The 18,965-nt window shown below is 41.0% G+C and overlaps 1 protein-coding gene across 3 annotated transcripts in view; it reads right to left on the bottom strand.

The window, feature by feature from the left end:
* LOC106652058 (neuronal acetylcholine receptor subunit alpha-7) overlaps positions 1 to 18,965 on the bottom strand; it is a 166,216-nt gene that overhangs the window by 52,132 nt on the left and 95,119 nt on the right. For all 3 annotated transcript variants that reach the window (XM_014370799.2, XM_014370798.2, XM_014370797.2), the window contains exons 6-8: positions 11,892 to 12,072; positions 3,510 to 3,585; positions 2,797 to 2,991 (exon numbers count right to left, since the gene is read on the bottom strand). In XM_014370799.2, coding sequence (XP_014226285.1) covers positions 2,797 to 2,991; positions 3,510 to 3,585; positions 11,892 to 12,072 — 452 coding nt within the window. The remainder of the gene's footprint in view (positions 1 to 2,796; positions 2,992 to 3,509; positions 3,586 to 11,891; positions 12,073 to 18,965) is intronic.

Below are 18,965 nucleotides of genomic sequence, written 5' to 3'. Positions count from 1 at the left end.
ATTAGAAAAAAAAAAGATGAAAAAAGCGGCATATTTCTCGATGGATGCAGATAGATTATCTTCGTGCTTGGAATTAATGATTTTCTGATTCTACCGCAACGATTTTTCAGTGTCAAGTGAATAAATACTGCAGGCGCCCAGGGTTAGCGCGACGCGCAACATTAACCCCTTGCACAGCGCGGAGCGTCATTTTATCTACGCGCGCGCGCGCGCCTCTTTACCTATAGAGCTATAAGAAGTTTTTCTTTTTTTGCTCCTCTTTCCTCTAACGCGTACCGGCTTGACTCTGCATGTATACAGGTATAGAGCAGTGAGTTAACACGGTAGCATAAGCTGACGAGCACATTTCATTATCTGCTTTTTTCCACCTTCGCGGGCAGATTTTCTAAAAATATGTAAAATATTGGAAATCGTTGGCGTGCGCGCGCGCCTCTTTACATACGTATACAAAATGATAGTTTACTCGCGCTCTTTTTCTTGTTTTTTTTTTAACCTTGTCAGATACACATACGCTAGCCAAGGAAAATAATCTTTCTGCATCGGCAATCGAGGAGCTGCTTTGCATATAATATACTTTTAAAACACGTCGATTTCTGTTGTTGTTTGCATTGTACATTACACGCGTTATCGTGTAAGACTCAATCGAGGCTCTTCTCGCTGAAAACACATTCGTGATAACCTTGAGGATATCTCTTTTTAATTTGGTTAAAAGATATGTGTAGATTTTTTAATTAAAAGTGCATTTGATCATAAACATGGTAAGATTAATCACAGACATGTTAGATATTCCTTGATTAAGTTGTTAGTTGTTTAGTTGTTTTAAATCTTCGTTTATGAATAATAATATAATATGAAAAAATAATTATTATTACAATTAGCATCTACAGGACTACAGATATAATAAAGAGTTTCTCAAAATATGTGTAAATTTTTATACTGGGGAAATGACAAGTTGATCCAAATGGGAAATGGTTCGCCATCGTCGCGTCTCGAGTGCGATGCAATTGAAGCTAGAAAAAAAAAAAGGAAAAAAAGAATCTCATTTAGTCGCAAATATCTTACGTCAACCGCATAGCTATACGATCTGCTTATCGAGCTTAATCGAGGCACGTTTGAAAGCTCCTAAAAGCCGACGATTATACGCGGGAGAGCTTGCAGAGGCTAGACTCGAGCGCGTTTATCATTAGCGAGCATTTCGCCCTGCAAGTTCTCTCTCTCTCTCTCTGGTTCACTTTTTGACTAATATTGCCATTCATCGTGTCTTTAAGCGCGGCGCGAATCTCTTGCCACATACACTGGGGCTGTGCAGCAGCCAGACGCCGCACGAAGCGAGATTCGGTTTAGCAATTCCAGAATACGTACTATATACACGTAGAAGGACAATTTTGAGGTTACACTCGAGCAGGAGACTAGTAGCAATAGCAACGGACTTGTCAACTGGCAATACTACATATAGACACGTTATTACCTTATAAGGAGAGAGAGAGAGAGAGAGGATGTCGCGCCACGTGCGATTTTGCGGTCGGAAAGCTCTTACTGGCACATAGTTGTCGTCGTCGCCGAGCGACGCGTAATTATCCTCGAAATTGTCTCCGCACGGCGCGCGTGACATATACACGCACATGTATCTATAGCTTAACGCACTCGAGACCATTCGACGACTATAATGCGCCGTTGGGCGGTTGAGCGAGGCGGAAGGAGGCCGCGAATGTGCGGCCGTATAAGGTGCTGGCATGTACAGGCTGTAAGATCGGCACACACGCACACATCGTGCTGCCTCTCTCCTGAATATAATATACAGTTTGTGTATATAGGTAGGTATATATTGGTGCTTTGTGTCGAGGTGCTACGTAATGCCAGTGATTATATTGCACTCAATTATCATGGCCGTGCTCGTATATGTATATCATATACGCGTGTTCATCTACGTGTACGGATATTTATCATATTATATATATTGTGTGTGTGTGTATATATTTGACGCGTGAAAATTGAGAGTGTACAACGCGTGCGCTAATATACGTGCGTGGATTTATTAATATTATAATGAGGCTTGAGAAATAACAGGGTAATTCGAAGCTTAAATCGTGGCGTAATTATACGCGACTCCCGTTGACCCTCGCGTGTAGCAAGCGATTCGTTCTACCTTTGCTACATATCTTGTCCCTTTTTTTTTGTATATTTTATCTTGGAGCTCTGTATATTATTCAGTACGTCGTAAGAGACAAAGGCAGTTATATAGATGGACAAATTTGCTATCGGTTATCAGTATTTGAGCGGCCGGACGTACTGTAATCGATCGTAAAATGGTAGTAAGAAAATATATTGTCCATAAAAAAAATTAATACGTCCATGGTTGTATTAGTGTAAATATAAAGACTATATTATATATACTATAAATTGAACACATATCAGCTGGAGTTGTAAAAATCGTTTACGTACACTGTCCACAAGATACTCGTCGAGCGTCGTAATATCTTATGGGGGCACGTGCGACAGAGTTATATATTTCTATTCTATAAAAGCAATCGCGATGCTTCGGGATACAACAAAACAGGAGAGACGATAAAAAAAGGGGGGGTAAAAAAAAATTAATAACAGTAAAAAAAAAAGTAAAAAAGGTAAGTAAAAAAAAAAAGAAAAAAAAAAGAATAGAAAGAACTCAAGTTTTATATACGTACGAAGCTATATACCTGGCATGGTTCACGTGGTATAATAGAAAGAGAACGACGAGGCATGCACGAGTAGCGAGAGCAGCAAAAGACAGAGAGAAAAGGAAAAACTGATGAACATTACCTAGAGTGAGCTTCTCGCCGGAATCCGGTGGCAGAGTGAAGCCGAGCAAGGCCATGCTCGATATGAGCACGCACGGCACGATGAGATTGAAGAAATAATAGAGCGTGCGCCTGCGTATCTGTATAGTGAAGGTGATGTCGACGTAGGGCTCCGGGCAGCACTGGTAGATTATCGTATTCTTTTTGCCGGGCATACCTGCAACGACAAAGCCGTGGCACGTATCGGACACGCGCGATTGGTTTTTGGTAGGATTTTTTTTTTTTTTTTGTCAATCGCACGCGCCGTGCTACTTTAGTCAACGAAATTTTCAAAAGATTCATCATAACATTGACATTCATTTTGTATTTTTATCATCGATAGGAGGTGACAGAGGATGCATATTATTGTTTATGTATGCGCGTAACGAGCCACTATGCTAATTGCGAGCTTGCGGCTATTTACCAGCGAAAATCTTTTATTGCATCTACTCAGAGTTGAAAAATTAAAAAACTCTTTTTCTTAGTCTCGAGTCATCACAGCTCGTTGTTAGCACGAGTCGCCTCGGATTATTTATTCTCGTTACGCGCGTACACATCGCACTCGCACATTTTCAAAACAGACATTTCAATTCAATATATGTTATTAATCATAATAATAATATTTGTATGTTGTATATTCTGATTATATTTTATAATTATTCCATATTTGGTTGAGTTTATTTTTGTCAGACTCACCAATGAGGTACCACTCCCCGTTCATGATGAAATCGGACAAGTCGCCTCCCTCCTTCGAGTTGAGCACCAGATCGAGCTATACCAAGTATGGTCGGAGAAAGATAGAGAGAGAAGAGAGAGAGAATAAAGTTACGATTAAACTTTACAAATGCTTTTTCTTCAACTCTTATTCTTTTACAAAATTTCGCGTTATATATTTTTCAATGTTAATGTCACATTATCATATGATACAATTATATTACATTTTTCATGATTATAATAATTAAAATTGCGTAAAAAAGGTATATTATATATAATATATACAGAAAGAGAGAAAGAGAGAGAGAGAGTGAGAAGTAGATTATATTTACATATATACATTTGGAACAGAGGGAAGCAGAGCAATTTGTACAAGGCATGTTTGATTACATCAAAGTAGAGCTCTTGTGCGTGTATGTGTATAGGCGGTGATCGAGTCTTCACAAAAAAAAAAAAAAAAGAAAAAAAAACATTTCTTGAAACAATACGTGCCACGATACCAGATATCTATAAATTTTCCCATCGCAAAATGAATATGCAATATCGAGAGGCCGGGAATAGATATATGTACACGCGGCGCGAAAGTACAAAGCCCCGGACGTTTAGCACAATAGTGTTGGCGCGCGAGCGATAAAATATGCAGGATATAATTGAAATTTATTTGAAAATTGAATTACTGCCGCTATAGCCAATTCTATATCTGATTATGGCGATGTATATGTGTGGACACACACGCAACGGTATCTCTGGATGCGGCGAATGAACACGTACATTCGTGCATCTATATGCATGCGCGTGACCGCGTGCACACAAGATCGATACCCAAGTATCAAGCCCAGCGCACATTGATAGAGACGATCGGATGCAAATTCGACATTCAAATTATTGTATTTCGAGGCCCGGGCTCGCCGCGTCCAAATTCATTAGTGCGGTACGGAAAATCCGGGGGAAAATTCATGCACGGTACGAATGCGTCCGAGCAAAAATATGTCCAGCCGATTTAGAAGGTAATGCCGAAATTTTGTCGAATTCGTTTCACTTTCATCGGGTGTGTTGTTGTCGTAGCGTGTATAAACGTGTAAAAAAAGCACTGAGAAAAAAAAAAGCGAGCGCGGAGCACAGCAGGCACAGGAGAGATAAATCAATGTATACGTATAAAAAGTATCCATACGTTTTAAGGATAAAACAAATTTTATAAAAGCTCTAAAGGGCTACGAGAGGTTCATCATGCACATTTCGATCGAGGTACATCTTTTTTTTTTCGAAATTCGCACGTTCGTATCGATTCAGCTGGACTAGATTCATTATTGATTCTTTTCGGCAAAAGTTCACACGCTTAGCTCGCACAACGCGTGCGAGAATCTAGATTTCAGCTTAAAGGACACGTGAATGCAAAAAAAAACAGCGCCATACAGTGTGTTTTTCTTTGGCTTTTTTATCCGCTGCTATGACGTTCTCGCGTTTGTACAGAAAGCACACTCAGATAGGGGGGTAAGAGGTTTCTTTTCTATTTACACACATATAATATGTACATACACATATTTAGGAGTGAGCAAGGCTTTTCATTTCATTCGCATAATGGGATATTTACATGCCATATTTTAAATGTACATAGGAAAATTTGTATAACTTTTTTTGACAAATAGCATAAATCCTTTTTTCTTATAACGTACGAGATATATGTACAACGAATGTGATATACTGCTAATCAAAAAGATTTGACTTTGCTTGCTAAATAATCACGAGAAAAAAAATTAATCCCTTGCATCGACACAGCATGTGTGTATATAGTAATCGCGGTCACATAAAATGCAGAGCGACGTAGCTAAAACGCATAATATCAATTTTTTTCTGCACATCGTAATCAAGTGTGATGCTCGGGAATAAACGACGCAGTAAAAATTTCTCATCCGTGTGTAAAGCTCGTATGAGTGAATCGAAACCATAAACTTGTGGCAAAGCGAGACAGGAGCGTTAAAAAATTTCGAGGTGACATGTAAGTGAGGAAATTCAATGTCAGACTTTTTAAACGTCGAGCAACCAGCGTCCGTAAGCAGGTCATCGTAATTTCATGACCTCCTTAACCGGTGGTATTCATCGATAGACGTGCATGCCTGGCGCGCTCCTGTTACGCTTTGCTCGCGTCTGCGTGTCTACGTGTGTGTTTATATGCACGTGTATGGATATCAACGCTTCGAATCTCCTCTGTGTGCAACATAATTATCGAATTTATGCCGTGTATACTCTGATTGGGAATCCCTTATAGCATGCAAATGCAAACTGAAAACGTTGCCACACTGAATACACACACGCGCACAGAACAATAAACGCACAAAAACATGAGATATCATATGTGTGTAGATATAGCTATTTTTTATTTTTTTTGTTCAATCATCTAAGCTAATGCACTAAATATTGATTCCCTCTCTGCAAATTTTTTTCTGTTTCAACTTAATTATATTGTGTTTTTTTAATAGCTATTTTTTCATTTTTTAATAAGATGCTGGTTTTTTTTTCAGGAATTGTATGTCAAGGGTAACATCAAAAGATACACATTAACAAACAAGTGTGAATTATTCGGTGAATGATGTCAGTGTGATTCAATGCAAATGTTTTTTTTTTGGGGGGGGGGCGAGCAGGGTATTTTATTTGTACACATCATATGCAAACATTTTGAGCATGTACGGAAGAGGGCCGTTTGTCTGCCAGCGAGCCGCAATTGCGCTTCAAATAATATTTAATTTTGTTAGCATAAATTAATGTTTGATTTTTTTAATTCATTTTACAGCGTTCATATCGGTTACTCATTAGAGTTATTTAAAATTTAAAAATTAACTTTAAAACTGAAATGAAATAGATTGACTTGACCTCGACAATTTAGATACAACATGAGTAAAATCATAAAATAAAATGTAATTGCTATTGCACCGAATTATATCGACGAATGGAAATTTTAAAAATAAATTAAATTTTAAAAATCCGGAACGGGTTTCGATATGAGGGTAATTGAATAAATGTCAAAGAAATTTTAACACACATACATAAAAATGTTAACTTTTCATTAATAAAACATCACTGCTATATATTAATGAAAATTCTTATATTCGGCACATGTAAATTATATATGAGATAAAAATATATTTTATAAATATAATAAAATTGATTCTTATTTAGCGATCGAACGTGGTCTTACATGGATGCCCCCTGGCTCAGACGCACTGCACGGGTATACTTGTAGCATGTGTTTTTACCCCCTCGTCAACACATGCTTGTTTTTTTTTTTTTTTTTTATTATTTTTCGAAGAAAGTATGACCTCTCGAACGGTGCGTCGAGGGGCATGCAAGTAAGAGCGCATCCGACTAATAATTGATTTAACAAACGAGCATAATTTAGATTTTCTTTTTTATTGAAAAATCAGAATTATCTTTTATTTGGTGCACTCCTGCCTCGAATACACTCGCGCGACTAAATATGTATTGTCGCCACATTCGCTGTTCTTTTGTCTACTGCGTGAGCTTTTAGAATCTAAAATGATATACTAATGTTATATTTATAGACGTGTCTCTAAATAGGCAAAAAGATTACTATTAACTAAAGAACTCATCAATATGGCCTTAATGCAAATTTGCATATGTAAATAATTCATAATGAGAATCATACGTTACTAAAGCACGAAATGAAGTCGTACGATCGTCCATTGGAGACTGCTTTTGATTCGGCTGCATTTCGACTCCCGTGACTCTATAATGAATCAATCAGTTTCTATCCTTATCGATTTGTCAGTGCGATCAATATGATTTGCGGATAGCTAACTGACGTGTTCATAAAAAGCTCGAAGACTCATTTTCTACGTTGGAACAACTTTCACCTACTCGAGAATATGAGACTCGTCGCTTCGATCGGTGCGTTCAAATAACGAAGTTTTTTTTTTTTAATTTTAATTTGCACCGTCGCAAGAGCACGATGAAAGTTTTTCCCAATAAAGTCTTCTATCGATGTGCTTTATCGATGAAATAAAATAGCGCAAAGTAAATTTTTTAATTTAACAAGTCTCTAAGATTGCTGGGTGAAGTATTATGCAAGCAAAATATTTTTATCTCGAATGATTACAGACTTCAGAATTGAAATAAAATTTTAATTATTTAATCGCGCTGAAAGATTCATCCTCGAAAAAATATTACGAATTTCCGCGTATAAAAGGCGGCCAAGATTTTATCCAGGAATACAGCGCAGAAAGGAAACAAAGTATGACGCGCGCGATGCACGCAACAGGTGCGACGTGTACTCGGTGCTCGCGCGCAAGTAGTACGAGGCGCGTAGCGTCAGGCGCGGTACAATATCGCATCGATGGAACTTACAAAATTTTTCCAGCCGATGGGATATCGAAGAGCCGTTGTTACGCGCCACTTGTACGGCCCTCCCTCCGCCTTATTCGCGCTCAAAAAAATACCGAAAGCTGTATGCATCGCGCGACTACATTGTTTTGCGCTTAACCTCAAAACCGAGGCTACGGTGCTCGATACCGATAGAAAGATACACGCGCGTTGTAATCGTTGAACGAGAAAAAAGCGAGGATAGAAAGCGACAGCAGTCTCGCAGTTTACTGCGAGCTCGTCAATATTTTCTCTACGATCCTGTAAGTACAAGCCTCTGAATTTCATGCAAGTAGAAGGTATAAATTGTCACGGAAAACTCAATGCAGCAGAGAACGCGGTCTCTATTTCGATCGAACGATTTCTATAAATATAGTTTAGCACATAGCCATAATTCGTCGAGCTATAACCAAAGCAATACTAACGTTCATCGGATGTACGCGCGAGTGCTCTTAAATAATATATACATAAAAACGACAGACGTGCAAATAGACAAACGTAGATTATGATATGAAAATAAAGAATAGTAAAATTATAGTCATATCAGAAAAGCTCGCGTCCAGTGTATGCGAGGCAAGAGAGCGGCTAGCCTGTTATAATAAGTAACATTATTGCTAGCTTCATTTGAGAGGCGAGTACTCATTCTCCTTGATCTCCGTTTTCTGCTCTTTAAAGTCAATCGTTCATTTGGATTTCTCTGCGGCCATAGTTGCGCGCGCCCCCGCAGCCAAGCTCCCGCTACAACTACTCCTGCGCTGGTTTTGCCTCGCCAGTGGCCTGTCATTAAGGCTTTTGTGGTGGAGATTACCGATTTAATGGGCGGAGATTAGCCGGGCGATTCGACGTCCTTGTGTGCATATAAAAGCAAGAAACGACGACGACTACTCTCGTCGAGGCTAACCGATCGCGATCTCGTCGTCGTTGCGCGACTGGCTGCGAACATTAGCCCCGACTAAGTGCGTGTAATTCCCCGCCCTCCAACCAAGTTGGCTGAAATATATATATATTTGCTCGAATAAATCAGAGGCGCCATCGAAGCTTGACTCGACGACGAGAGCCGAGAGGCGCGCGCAGCTGGTGCCGATCAAATATTATCCAGATTGATAAAAAATATCTTTTCAGTGTAAATCGAGCATGAGCCCGCGCAGCCCAGTGTAGTCGGGAGAATGGAGCAGCATGGAAATGGTACATACCGCCGTTCTCCTGGCTACACTAGAAAGCCACGCGAGCTATTATGTAAGATTGTAATTTTTGTTGTTCTTGTATTGCAGTTTATTCGCGGAGCAGAGCGAGCAAGCGAGCGTGATCAGCTCCAACGAGCGCAAAATTAAAAATCAAAATCATAATAAAAGCAGAAGAATGTGTGGGGGGACACAATGAAATGCTGTAAGCTGGATACTTAATGGATGTACAAAATTAGCTCACACATGTACTAGCATAGTTATGGTGCAACTTATATGTATACATCACCAAGTATCGTGTTAATTGTTATATGCAATATATACACACAAATGTGCGATTCGATGGAGGGATGAAGGGCGAATGCAATTACAGGCCAGGTGAGAGAAGATGGACAAAGGCGACGAGAGATGAGGATACATATAAAATAAAACATAAGCTTAATTATATCGATTACGAGAGCTGATCCGCTCGGCCCTTGACGAAGGGTACGGACGAATGAGGACTCGCTCGTTGGCTGGCATGGAAGCGTCACTCAGCTATGGACTCCACTAGCAAAAGGACGAGAGGCAGGTTGGATGGTTGGACGTTCTTTTCCTCGCGCCTTCTTTATATTTTCTTACGCATTTTCGACATCGACTCGGCTCGTGCGCGGCGGGTCGATTTTTCGCGACTTACCGCCTTACGAGCCGAGTCGACTCGAAAGATTTTGCTATGACAAGAAACACAATCTCTTGCGTTCTCGATCGCTCGAGAAAAAAAAATCCTGTAACATTGGCGTTTACACGAGTGGCACAAAATCGATCGATGATTTTCCCCGAGCCAGGCTTGCAAGCTTGCGAGCTCGTGTGAATATATGTCGCAATTGTCGTAAATATAAATACACGCGTGGACGCGGAGCGTGATAGTGGAAGCAGGAGCGAGCATTGATTTCGGCCAGTAGCCAGAGAGTCCATTGGGTTACTTTAATCGCCGTAACGAGGCAGTTAGCGATAAAGCGTTAATTGTTAATCGATGCCTGATATTCTCTCTGCTGTTCGGTCGAGGGGAAGCGCGCGCGCGTAATAATGATGTAAAGCGCTGTATTATTTTATAGCCGTAAATCTGCGATCGTAAGGAAACGAAACAATTCCCCGTTCATTATTTATCATTCGTAAATACTTTGCAGCGAAATTACGAATACGTCCATGCGATAGCTCTAGCGAGAGGCAGCTGCAGTCCGTATAGCGGCCGAGCAAGAGAGACAAAAGCCGGCTATAGTCCAGCGGACCTATCCGTATTTATCAATATCAACTCAGCAGCAGCAGCAGCAGCAGCACGCAGCTCGCCCGTGCGGCGTTTGGCTTTTAAGGGAGCTCCTCTCGCCACCGCCGCCGCTACTGCTGTATCGCGCGCGTGTACAGCGATATCAATTTAACCCGAGAGCAGCAGCTTCCTGCTATATACTGGCTTTTAACTCGCGAAGCTCAAAACGCCTATATAGCCCGCGAGCTTCTATATATACCTATATAAATGTATGGCCGTTTCGTTCGTATGCACCTAGTGGGTGTCTGTGTGTGTGTGTGTGTGTGTGTGTGTGTGTGTGTGTACGGCAAAAGCCGGCCTTGTATAACTCGACTCCCATAAACGTCAATGAAACGAGGATTTATTCGAGACCGCGAGAGCGAATGAGACACACATAGAAACTGCCAAGTGACCAAAATTTATTGTTCTATTTGGCTAATGTAAAGCATGGGCCAGCGGGAGACAGGAGTAAGCACACTGCCTGTCGTGACATTGGATCAAAGGATTTTTCTTTTCGTGGAAGATGCGGAAGTTAGCGGAGTCGATAGTAGAGCAACGATGGACATATGCTCCATGCAAAATCGTGGTCCCGAGCTCAGACATAATCACGTGGTCCCTTGCTTTGACTTTTTTCCTTCTTTTTCCTTTGCCTTTTTTTTTTCTTTTCTTATCTGTACTCAGTAACGGGCTTATCGTGTGTGTGTGTTGGTGTGTGTGGTTTGCTTCTGTGGTAGGTGAGGGATCGAGGCAGACTTTTTCTTTTTCGGGTAGCGTGTTAGTGGTGTTCAAAGTTTGGGAGTGTTTGGTTTTTATTATTTTACTGGGGAAGGTGGGAAAAGCGAAAGATTTGAGGGCAGCAGCGCGAAAAGATTTTATCGGCTCAATTAATCGACATCAAAGTCGAAAAAATAAAAAAAAAATTCAATCCGAATTGCTCTCTGCAAAAATACTAGCTATTTACTCCAACCGACAAAGAAACGACTGCGTTAAAAAACGCGCAAAAAATTTTTTCAAAGATAAAAAACTATCTGATAAAAAAAAACTCGTTATTATTTAAAATTGTAATCTGAGATTTCTGACGTGTGAACGTTCTGTACTATTTTATTTTTAGATACTTTTTAAAACGCCGTTGCAATTGATCATTAATTGAGCATAAAATAAGACTTTAAAAATATCGTTATAAAAAGTATAGTTAATTGAAATTAAAAAATAGAATAGAATCAATTGACACGAGCTCCGCGAAATACGGTGCCTTAACAAAATGTGCGTGTTCATATAGAAGATAGAAATAGAGAGAGAGAGAAAGTATGGATAAGAGAATCAAGAAGTATTCTTTTTTTTTATTATGTGAATCGTGACGGAATAGAATAGAAATATATAGGCGTTTATAATTTTTTAGCATATTTTGTTTGATGTATCAATGACTCTTTTTTGTTGCATTTTCAGCTTGTTTTAATGAGAAAAGAATAGAGAAAGAGAGAGAGAGAGAGAGATATTGTGAGTTAGACAGAGAGAGAGCATGTGTACCTGGTTGCCGTCGTAGGTCCAGGATCCGAACTTCATTTCGCAGTGTTGATCGTCAAAGGGGAACCAAGCGATGTCTATCTTGCATGTGCTCTTGAAGATGCCCGGAGGGACGTACAGGCAACTGCCGTTATGCGTGACCACCACGTTTGTTTGGAACGTCCCGTCGAAACCCTCCTCCGCACTACACGAGCGTAAGGTTGTGATAGTAGGTTTTTTAATTTTTATTTAAAATCAACTCTTTTTTTTTTTTTTGATTGTTTGGTTGTTTTTGTTCTATTTTCTTTTTGATGTTATTAGTTAAAACAAAATTTTCTAGTCTCCTATCAAGTTTCACCGTATAATTTTTTTACTTTTTAGTAGGCAATAAAGGGGGCTAGGTATGAATTTACTCGCTTTTAAGAAATTTTTTATTTCTTCTTTTCTGCAGATTTTATTCCGTGAATGAAAAATGGCAAATTGTATTGATACAATATAGCTTCGATCAGATTTCAAATAGGCTTCATACTTTTTCCCGTAGGTATATTTTGTATGCATAGCAACTAACTTGCGTTTACGACCTTTATAATACATTATGCTTATTATCTAATCATGTGATCCTGAGTATTATTTCCGTTGTGATTATCGAAATAAAAAAATTATGATTGCTCGGTATATAGTATGTAATGGCATAAATAATCTATTCTATTTAATGTTTCAACCTATCCATGGCGCTATTAATTGTGTTGATGTGTGTAAACTGGGACAGTTATTTAGATGGTCTTAATTTATCCAGTGTCTTTTATTATTTTACGATAATTCATGTTTATACTTTAAACGGCGCATAAGAGCGCAGTTTTTTTATTTTAATAGTAGTCTCCTTTTTTTGACGAGTTTGCACGCGCACATCAACGCGCTGACAATAAAATGTGCCTGCACCAAAAAAGGAAGACTAATGCATCATTTTTTAACGCCAATAGGCATGTTGGCTGAAAAGTTTTACGCGTCTCGTATTAGCTTTAGCTTTATCACTTTTTGTTTTTGTTTTTTATTTGTCGTTCATTTTTTATTTTAATCTTTTTGGGGAAAAAATTGTACATGTTGTTGTTTGTGTATCGACGCTTCTGTATCGCGAGTGGGTGTGTAATAAAAATGTTTATTTGTGCGTATGTTATGGACGGGTGAAGGTGTATTTTTTTTCACTCGCTCAGACTCGCACTCGCACACATATACACTGCACAGTTACAGACACAAACGTAGGAGCTATCCTTTTTCCAGCTATCTCGTCGTATTTCTTTTCATCATAAGTGCTCTGAGCGAAAGCGAAAGTATAAAAAAAAAGCATCGTATTTTAGACTCGTGTATCTGCCACTTGTTCGCTTTTCTGCACCTCGCGCGCGCGCGTACCGAGATTTACGCACACCCACACTCGGCACACATACCTTTACGTAGCTACGAGAGTCGGCAAACTTCGACCGGCTGTACTTATATAAATATATAGTGCAAGTGTGTACCACACTCGCACAACCAGCACCGAGTGCAAACATGTCTACAATCTCTATACTAAATATACGTGAAAAATATACAAATGTTTACTAGGGCGTGGAACTTGACAAACAAATAAATAAACAGGAATAAGCTAGAGAAAAATAGTGAACTTTTCAGAAAATTTGGTTGAACGAGGTATAAATATGGCGTGCGCAAAGTAGCAAAAAATTTAATAAAAATCACACGATGCTCGATTATAAATAATTGAGCCAATTTGAGGTGTGAAATTAATTTTCGAGCTCGTTGAAAAAAAAAAGCATATATATTACTTCCATTCATTGGACGTCGACAGTTTTTCCTTGCGTGAAAGCGTATTTGCAGGGCTCTGAATATGCCCCTTTCGTTGCCTTCCTACAGCTCCCAGACCGAGAGTACATAAAAGCACACGACTAAAAATGCCAATTCTCTCGTGAATGGTAATAAGACGTACACGCGCACGTATGTGTAACGTTCGCGAGAGCGGAAAATATACTCGACGGAGTGAAAAGGGAAAAATTCCCAATTGTATATTGAAAACTGCGTTTCGGTTTGTGTATGGGCGCGCGCGCGCGCGTACCCAAGTCTAACGTACAAATCGGCTCGATCGCGTCAGTGCAGCGCAAGTATATGTACTTGTTTGATGGTGGTACCCCTTCCGTCCGCAGCACAGCATGCCTCACGATATCGCAGCGCACGACCTGTGTACTCGAGTGCAAATTTTTCGGTACTGGAAAAAATCGAACGTCGATTGAGAGAAAGAGGAAGAAAGGAGAGAAAAAAAGGAGAAAAGAAGCGGAAGTTATCGAGTAGAGTTTATTTCTCTCTTGCGAATTGATCGAAGTGTATACCTTGGACGAATTCCAAGCTTCTTGTACTGCGTTGGTATTTTAGCTTTCACGTGGGCTCGTCGATTTCTTTTTTGTTCCTTCGTTTTGCATCGTTCTTATTTTGATCTGTCTTTTTACAATTTTCAAGTTTCACGCGCCATGTCAGTATTTATAAATAAAAATTCATAAAGCCGGGTTCATCGATTGCAGGCGCCGCGATAATAATCGTGAAAATCGAGCTATATTAACGCGCCGGGCAGCCGCCGCTGCTGCACGGATGTTGCCGCGCTGACGCGATACCGTCACCTGTTGTCGCGCGCGCAATATTCCGCTTGATTAAATTCTGCACTTCGCGCTCTCGGCATCCCGACGATGTAATAATTATTTTTTTACATTATTACGCTGGTATTTTCATTTAATGGCCGATACTTCAGTTGAGTACTTTGAGCTGTACAATATATAATATATACCATCTGAATATATAGCCGCGGCAGTAGAGCAGCTTTTCAAGGCGTCGCAATAAACATAAAAAAAAACCTACTTTTTCTTCTTTTTACCTTTTTAATGATACTTCCATTAGTCTCGAAAGTATTTGCAAGCATCGAAATCAATATTGGCAATTTCGAAAGTGGCAGCCAAAAGAAAAGTTACAATAGCGATAATACGAAAAGTGTACGCGTCGCGCAGTGAGCATATAAAAACTGATATACTTTTGACCGGCTAGTGGAATACGTCAGTTTCCATTGAGCGGTGTGCACCAGCTGGCGCACTTGGCAAAGTCGGTTGCAGCCAGCGAGGCTCGCGTGCCTGCCGCGTTCGACTAGCTTATATATTTACAAACAGACGTGCGCGAAAAAAAAACTTGCCTTGATTTATCGATTCCGCAAGTGTTTATATTTCCCTACGGATTTAGCCGCGCGAGCGAACTGCGGCTCGGTTTTTTATTATCATTATTTTTTTTTTCCACGCGAGTATTTCTCTCGGCCACGCGTAAACTTAATGTACAGGCGCGAAAAAAAATGGCTACGTATACGCCATGGACGTGGCACGTCGAAAAAAGTAGTCGTTGTTTTTCTTCTCGGCCAAGCTCGAGCGCCCGATGATACGTGCATTAGAGAACGATGTAAAAATAAAATTTTTAGAATCACCTTAGACGTAGGTTTATTGCGGTGCGCTCGAGTCGTAAATACGTTAACATATACGTAGGGTGGCATGTACGGAGAGAAGCAGGAGATTTTGGCGTAGTGATAAATGTCAAGATCGTGGCTTTAATGCGATAAATCCTGAAAGGCGCGCGCGTGTCTGTGTGCGCAGACTGCTTTAATTCCACATTGTATTTGTACGTATTCAGAAAAAACCTCGAGAGCTCGAGTATCGCACTCCTTTTTTTTATTTCGAATGAGATTTAAGCGAGGTAGGAACAAGTTTGCGTTGAACAAAGTCGCCGCGCGTGCGGCGCATACGGATAATTAAGCGCACGGGGCGAGTAAAAGTTTTTGCATCTGAGAGAACAATGAAATATTACAAATTTCTCGCGCTGCGTAAAGGGACGAGAGCGAGAGAGAGAGAGTTATTAAGTCGAACGCATAGTTAAGCGCGTACGAGCAGCATTAAAGATTCCACAGTTGTATATTTTACAAAACTTGTATCTCGCCTCTCTCTCTCTCTAATGCTCTCAAGAGCCTGCGTGGTTTACGCGACGAGGAAAACAGAGAAAGTTATGTACGACATTGACGAGGACGCGGCTCGGTGGCCAAGGAATAGTAAGAGCAAGAGAAAAGGAAGAGAGAAAAAGCTGTAAATAAATGAACGCCTGAAAATTTGCTGTTTGTTTATTGTAATAACAAATCACTGCGTTGCCTCGTGGTACTTGCGCAAAGAAAAATCTTCCGGCTCGCGCACGCACCTGTAACCGGGCCGTTGAATTTTATCCTTTTATTCGGTACTCTTGCGCGAGCGTGGCATTATTTCGAAAAGAAAGACTCAAAGTATTGCGCGGCGAAACAATGACACGGCACGCTCGCACCGGGGTTATAATTTTCCTTCAGCTTTTTGTTTTTTTTGTTTTTGCAAATTTAGCAACTATAGAGCTGCTAAACGACTTTCCTTTTGTACCAGCGCAAGAGCAGGGAAAAATGCTCCCGAGACGAGCTACGTTTCGAAACAATGAATTCATGTTTTTTTTTTGTATTATTTCGTGTTTTAATGACATACAACGAGCGTTAAAAATTAGTCGCCTTCTCGTATATAGGTTCGTACTACTGCGAAATCTTATGTATATTTTTGACTGCAGAGCGAGCCAAGTGGAGAGCAACAAGTATCATCTCTACGCGCGTATACAGAGAGGCTCCGGCGACGAGTCGAGTTTCGCACGCGCCGATTGTTATATTAACATCGTAGTTCGGGCCGGGCGTAATTTTTCAAGCTCGTGCTATCAATGCGAAATGTTTCGCTGGCACAAAGTCACGGGCCCATTGTTGGAGGCTTCGCTCCGGAGAACAATGGCCAGGCGCGCGCTAAAGCTCGGCGTCAAGGAAGCGACTCTCGCGCGTCCCGGCTATATACACAATATTCATCGCGCTGATAAGCTATTTTTTTGCTACCCTCCCAACCGAGCGAAGCTAGTATACGTCGAGCGCAACATTTTTTTTTTCCTTCAATCACTCGCGTACGTAAACTTTTAAATTTCACGTTTTATTGACGCGTTTGCGGGACACGTTGACCAGGCACCGTCGCTAGCTCGTGCACAAAAAAAAAAGGAAGGAAAAAGGGTATAACATTCGCGTCATTCACCGCGAAGCTAAAAAGTTATTTATGCAAAAGCAACAGCAGAGCACAGAAAACACGCACACACGAGTCTGTTCAGTCTCGCGTCATCTTGTTTGACTTGGAAAACTTGAGCGCGGCCAGAGAGAAAGAGAGAGAGAGAGTTGGTTTTCGCTAAGTGCATCGATGCGTATAAAAGCGCGCGCCACCGCTCGGGCTCTGTACATCGTCTCTCTCACTCTCTCTTTCCTTTTTGTACACTATATACTATATAGAGTAGTTTCGCTCGACGGGGCTGCAGCTTGCGTGCGTTCGCGCGCGTATAAGGACTCGACGTTGCTGTGCGCCCCACAGAAAACCTATATATGCACGCGTCTTGCTTATTCAAACTTTACGCGGCTTGCGCGCGTGCCTCGCTTTTCTCAATTTATACAGCGCGCGCGGTCCGTAGCATTATGTACGTAGCTTCCCTTTTCAAGTGGACTCTTTTGGCCCGCTTTTCCTTTTCTCGTATATTACTCTCGTCTCTCTTGGAGCGAGCAGCAGCCCTCGTCGATGCGAAGAAATATTTCTTCGATGACGTTGGGAATATTATCGCGCGCACGCGACTATACATTTGAATTTCAAAACAATGTCGCCGAGTCGCGCGCACGTACGCGTCGTTCGCTGCATTTAGCTTCGGCGACGCGCATTCAATATGTCGAGTACGACGACGAAGACGATCGTCAACAAGGACAATTACGCGACACGCATCCCGTCGTTGTATCACGTGCCCCCGATCGGCGCTATAACTCCAGCCCGGAGAAGTGGCAAATTTCGACGTACCCCCCCGGCACGTCGTCGTCGTCGACGTCGTACTTGTCGCGCGAGCAAATGCCTCAGATGCAGCCCGTGTCTCGGAGAGTAACGAACAGCTGTTGGACGTATACGTATAGAATGTAATATGTTACGTGCCTTGCGAGAAAGAGAGATAGACAGTCGGCGAGAGGGCCTCGAACGATACTATATTCGTTCCGCGCAAGATGTGCAGCTGTATTATATCTATGCGCCTCCATATAGATATGCTCCTATATACATGCGGCAGCTCGTGTACGAGCACTTATCTACCGAGTTAACCGATATTTATGGCCGAACGAGTGCAAGGCAAGATCGAGAACAAAAGAGAGGATAACCGAGGCAGTGGTACACGCTGGCGATTGTTGCGAAATGATGCGAATCTTTACGACGCCGCGCGTTTTTTTTTTTTTTTTTACACATTTTGGTTTTTTCGTATTTATACAACTCCGAGCGAGCAACGGAAAGAGAGAGAGACAGAATCGACGAGCATAAACATAGATGACGAGAAAGAAATATGCTACTCGTGTATGCGTGTACATGCGCCAACGACTCTGAATTTTTTTTTTATATCGCTCGATTAATTTTCAGCTTCGCTTGCTCATATATACGAGCTCAACTCGCGACCAACGAATCGACTCTCGGTTTATTTATTCGGGTCCGATATGAATAAAAATATATACACGAGAGGGAGCTGCGTCTGCACATAATACATTTAAACGTTTCTGCCGCGCGCACGAGTGGGTATACTGCGTTCTGTGCAAGCGTAACGCATAATATAATAGTACGCGTCCATATACAACCGCGCAAATGTAAACGATGGAGAGTGCTTATATGGAGAGAGAGAGAGAGAGAGAGAGAGAGAGAGAGAGAGAGAGAGACGAGTCAATTTTCGCATCGATATAGAGCTGTGTCGCACGTGTACATATCCAATCGCGAAAATCATCGTGTAATGCAAAATGTCAGAGATGGTCGTGGCGCTTTTTATGCTCAGAGACTAGTTACCTGGGATGATGCCATCGTTTGTGTTTGTTATTACTGTGCGGTGAACTCGTGATGAATGATCATACATACTTATTTTTAGATCAACCTAAAAGTGTGGTACGTGGTGCAGTTACATAATCGCTAATCTATTTAGAATTGC

Source organism: Trichogramma pretiosum, unplaced genomic scaffold (genome assembly GCF_000599845.2).
Source record: "Trichogramma pretiosum strain Unisexual culture from Peru unplaced genomic scaffold, Tpre_2.0 scaffold13, whole genome shotgun sequence".
Taxonomy (NCBI): Eukaryota; Metazoa; Arthropoda; class Insecta; order Hymenoptera; family Trichogrammatidae; genus Trichogramma; species Trichogramma pretiosum.
This window is presented reverse-complemented; position numbering and strand designations above follow the sequence as displayed.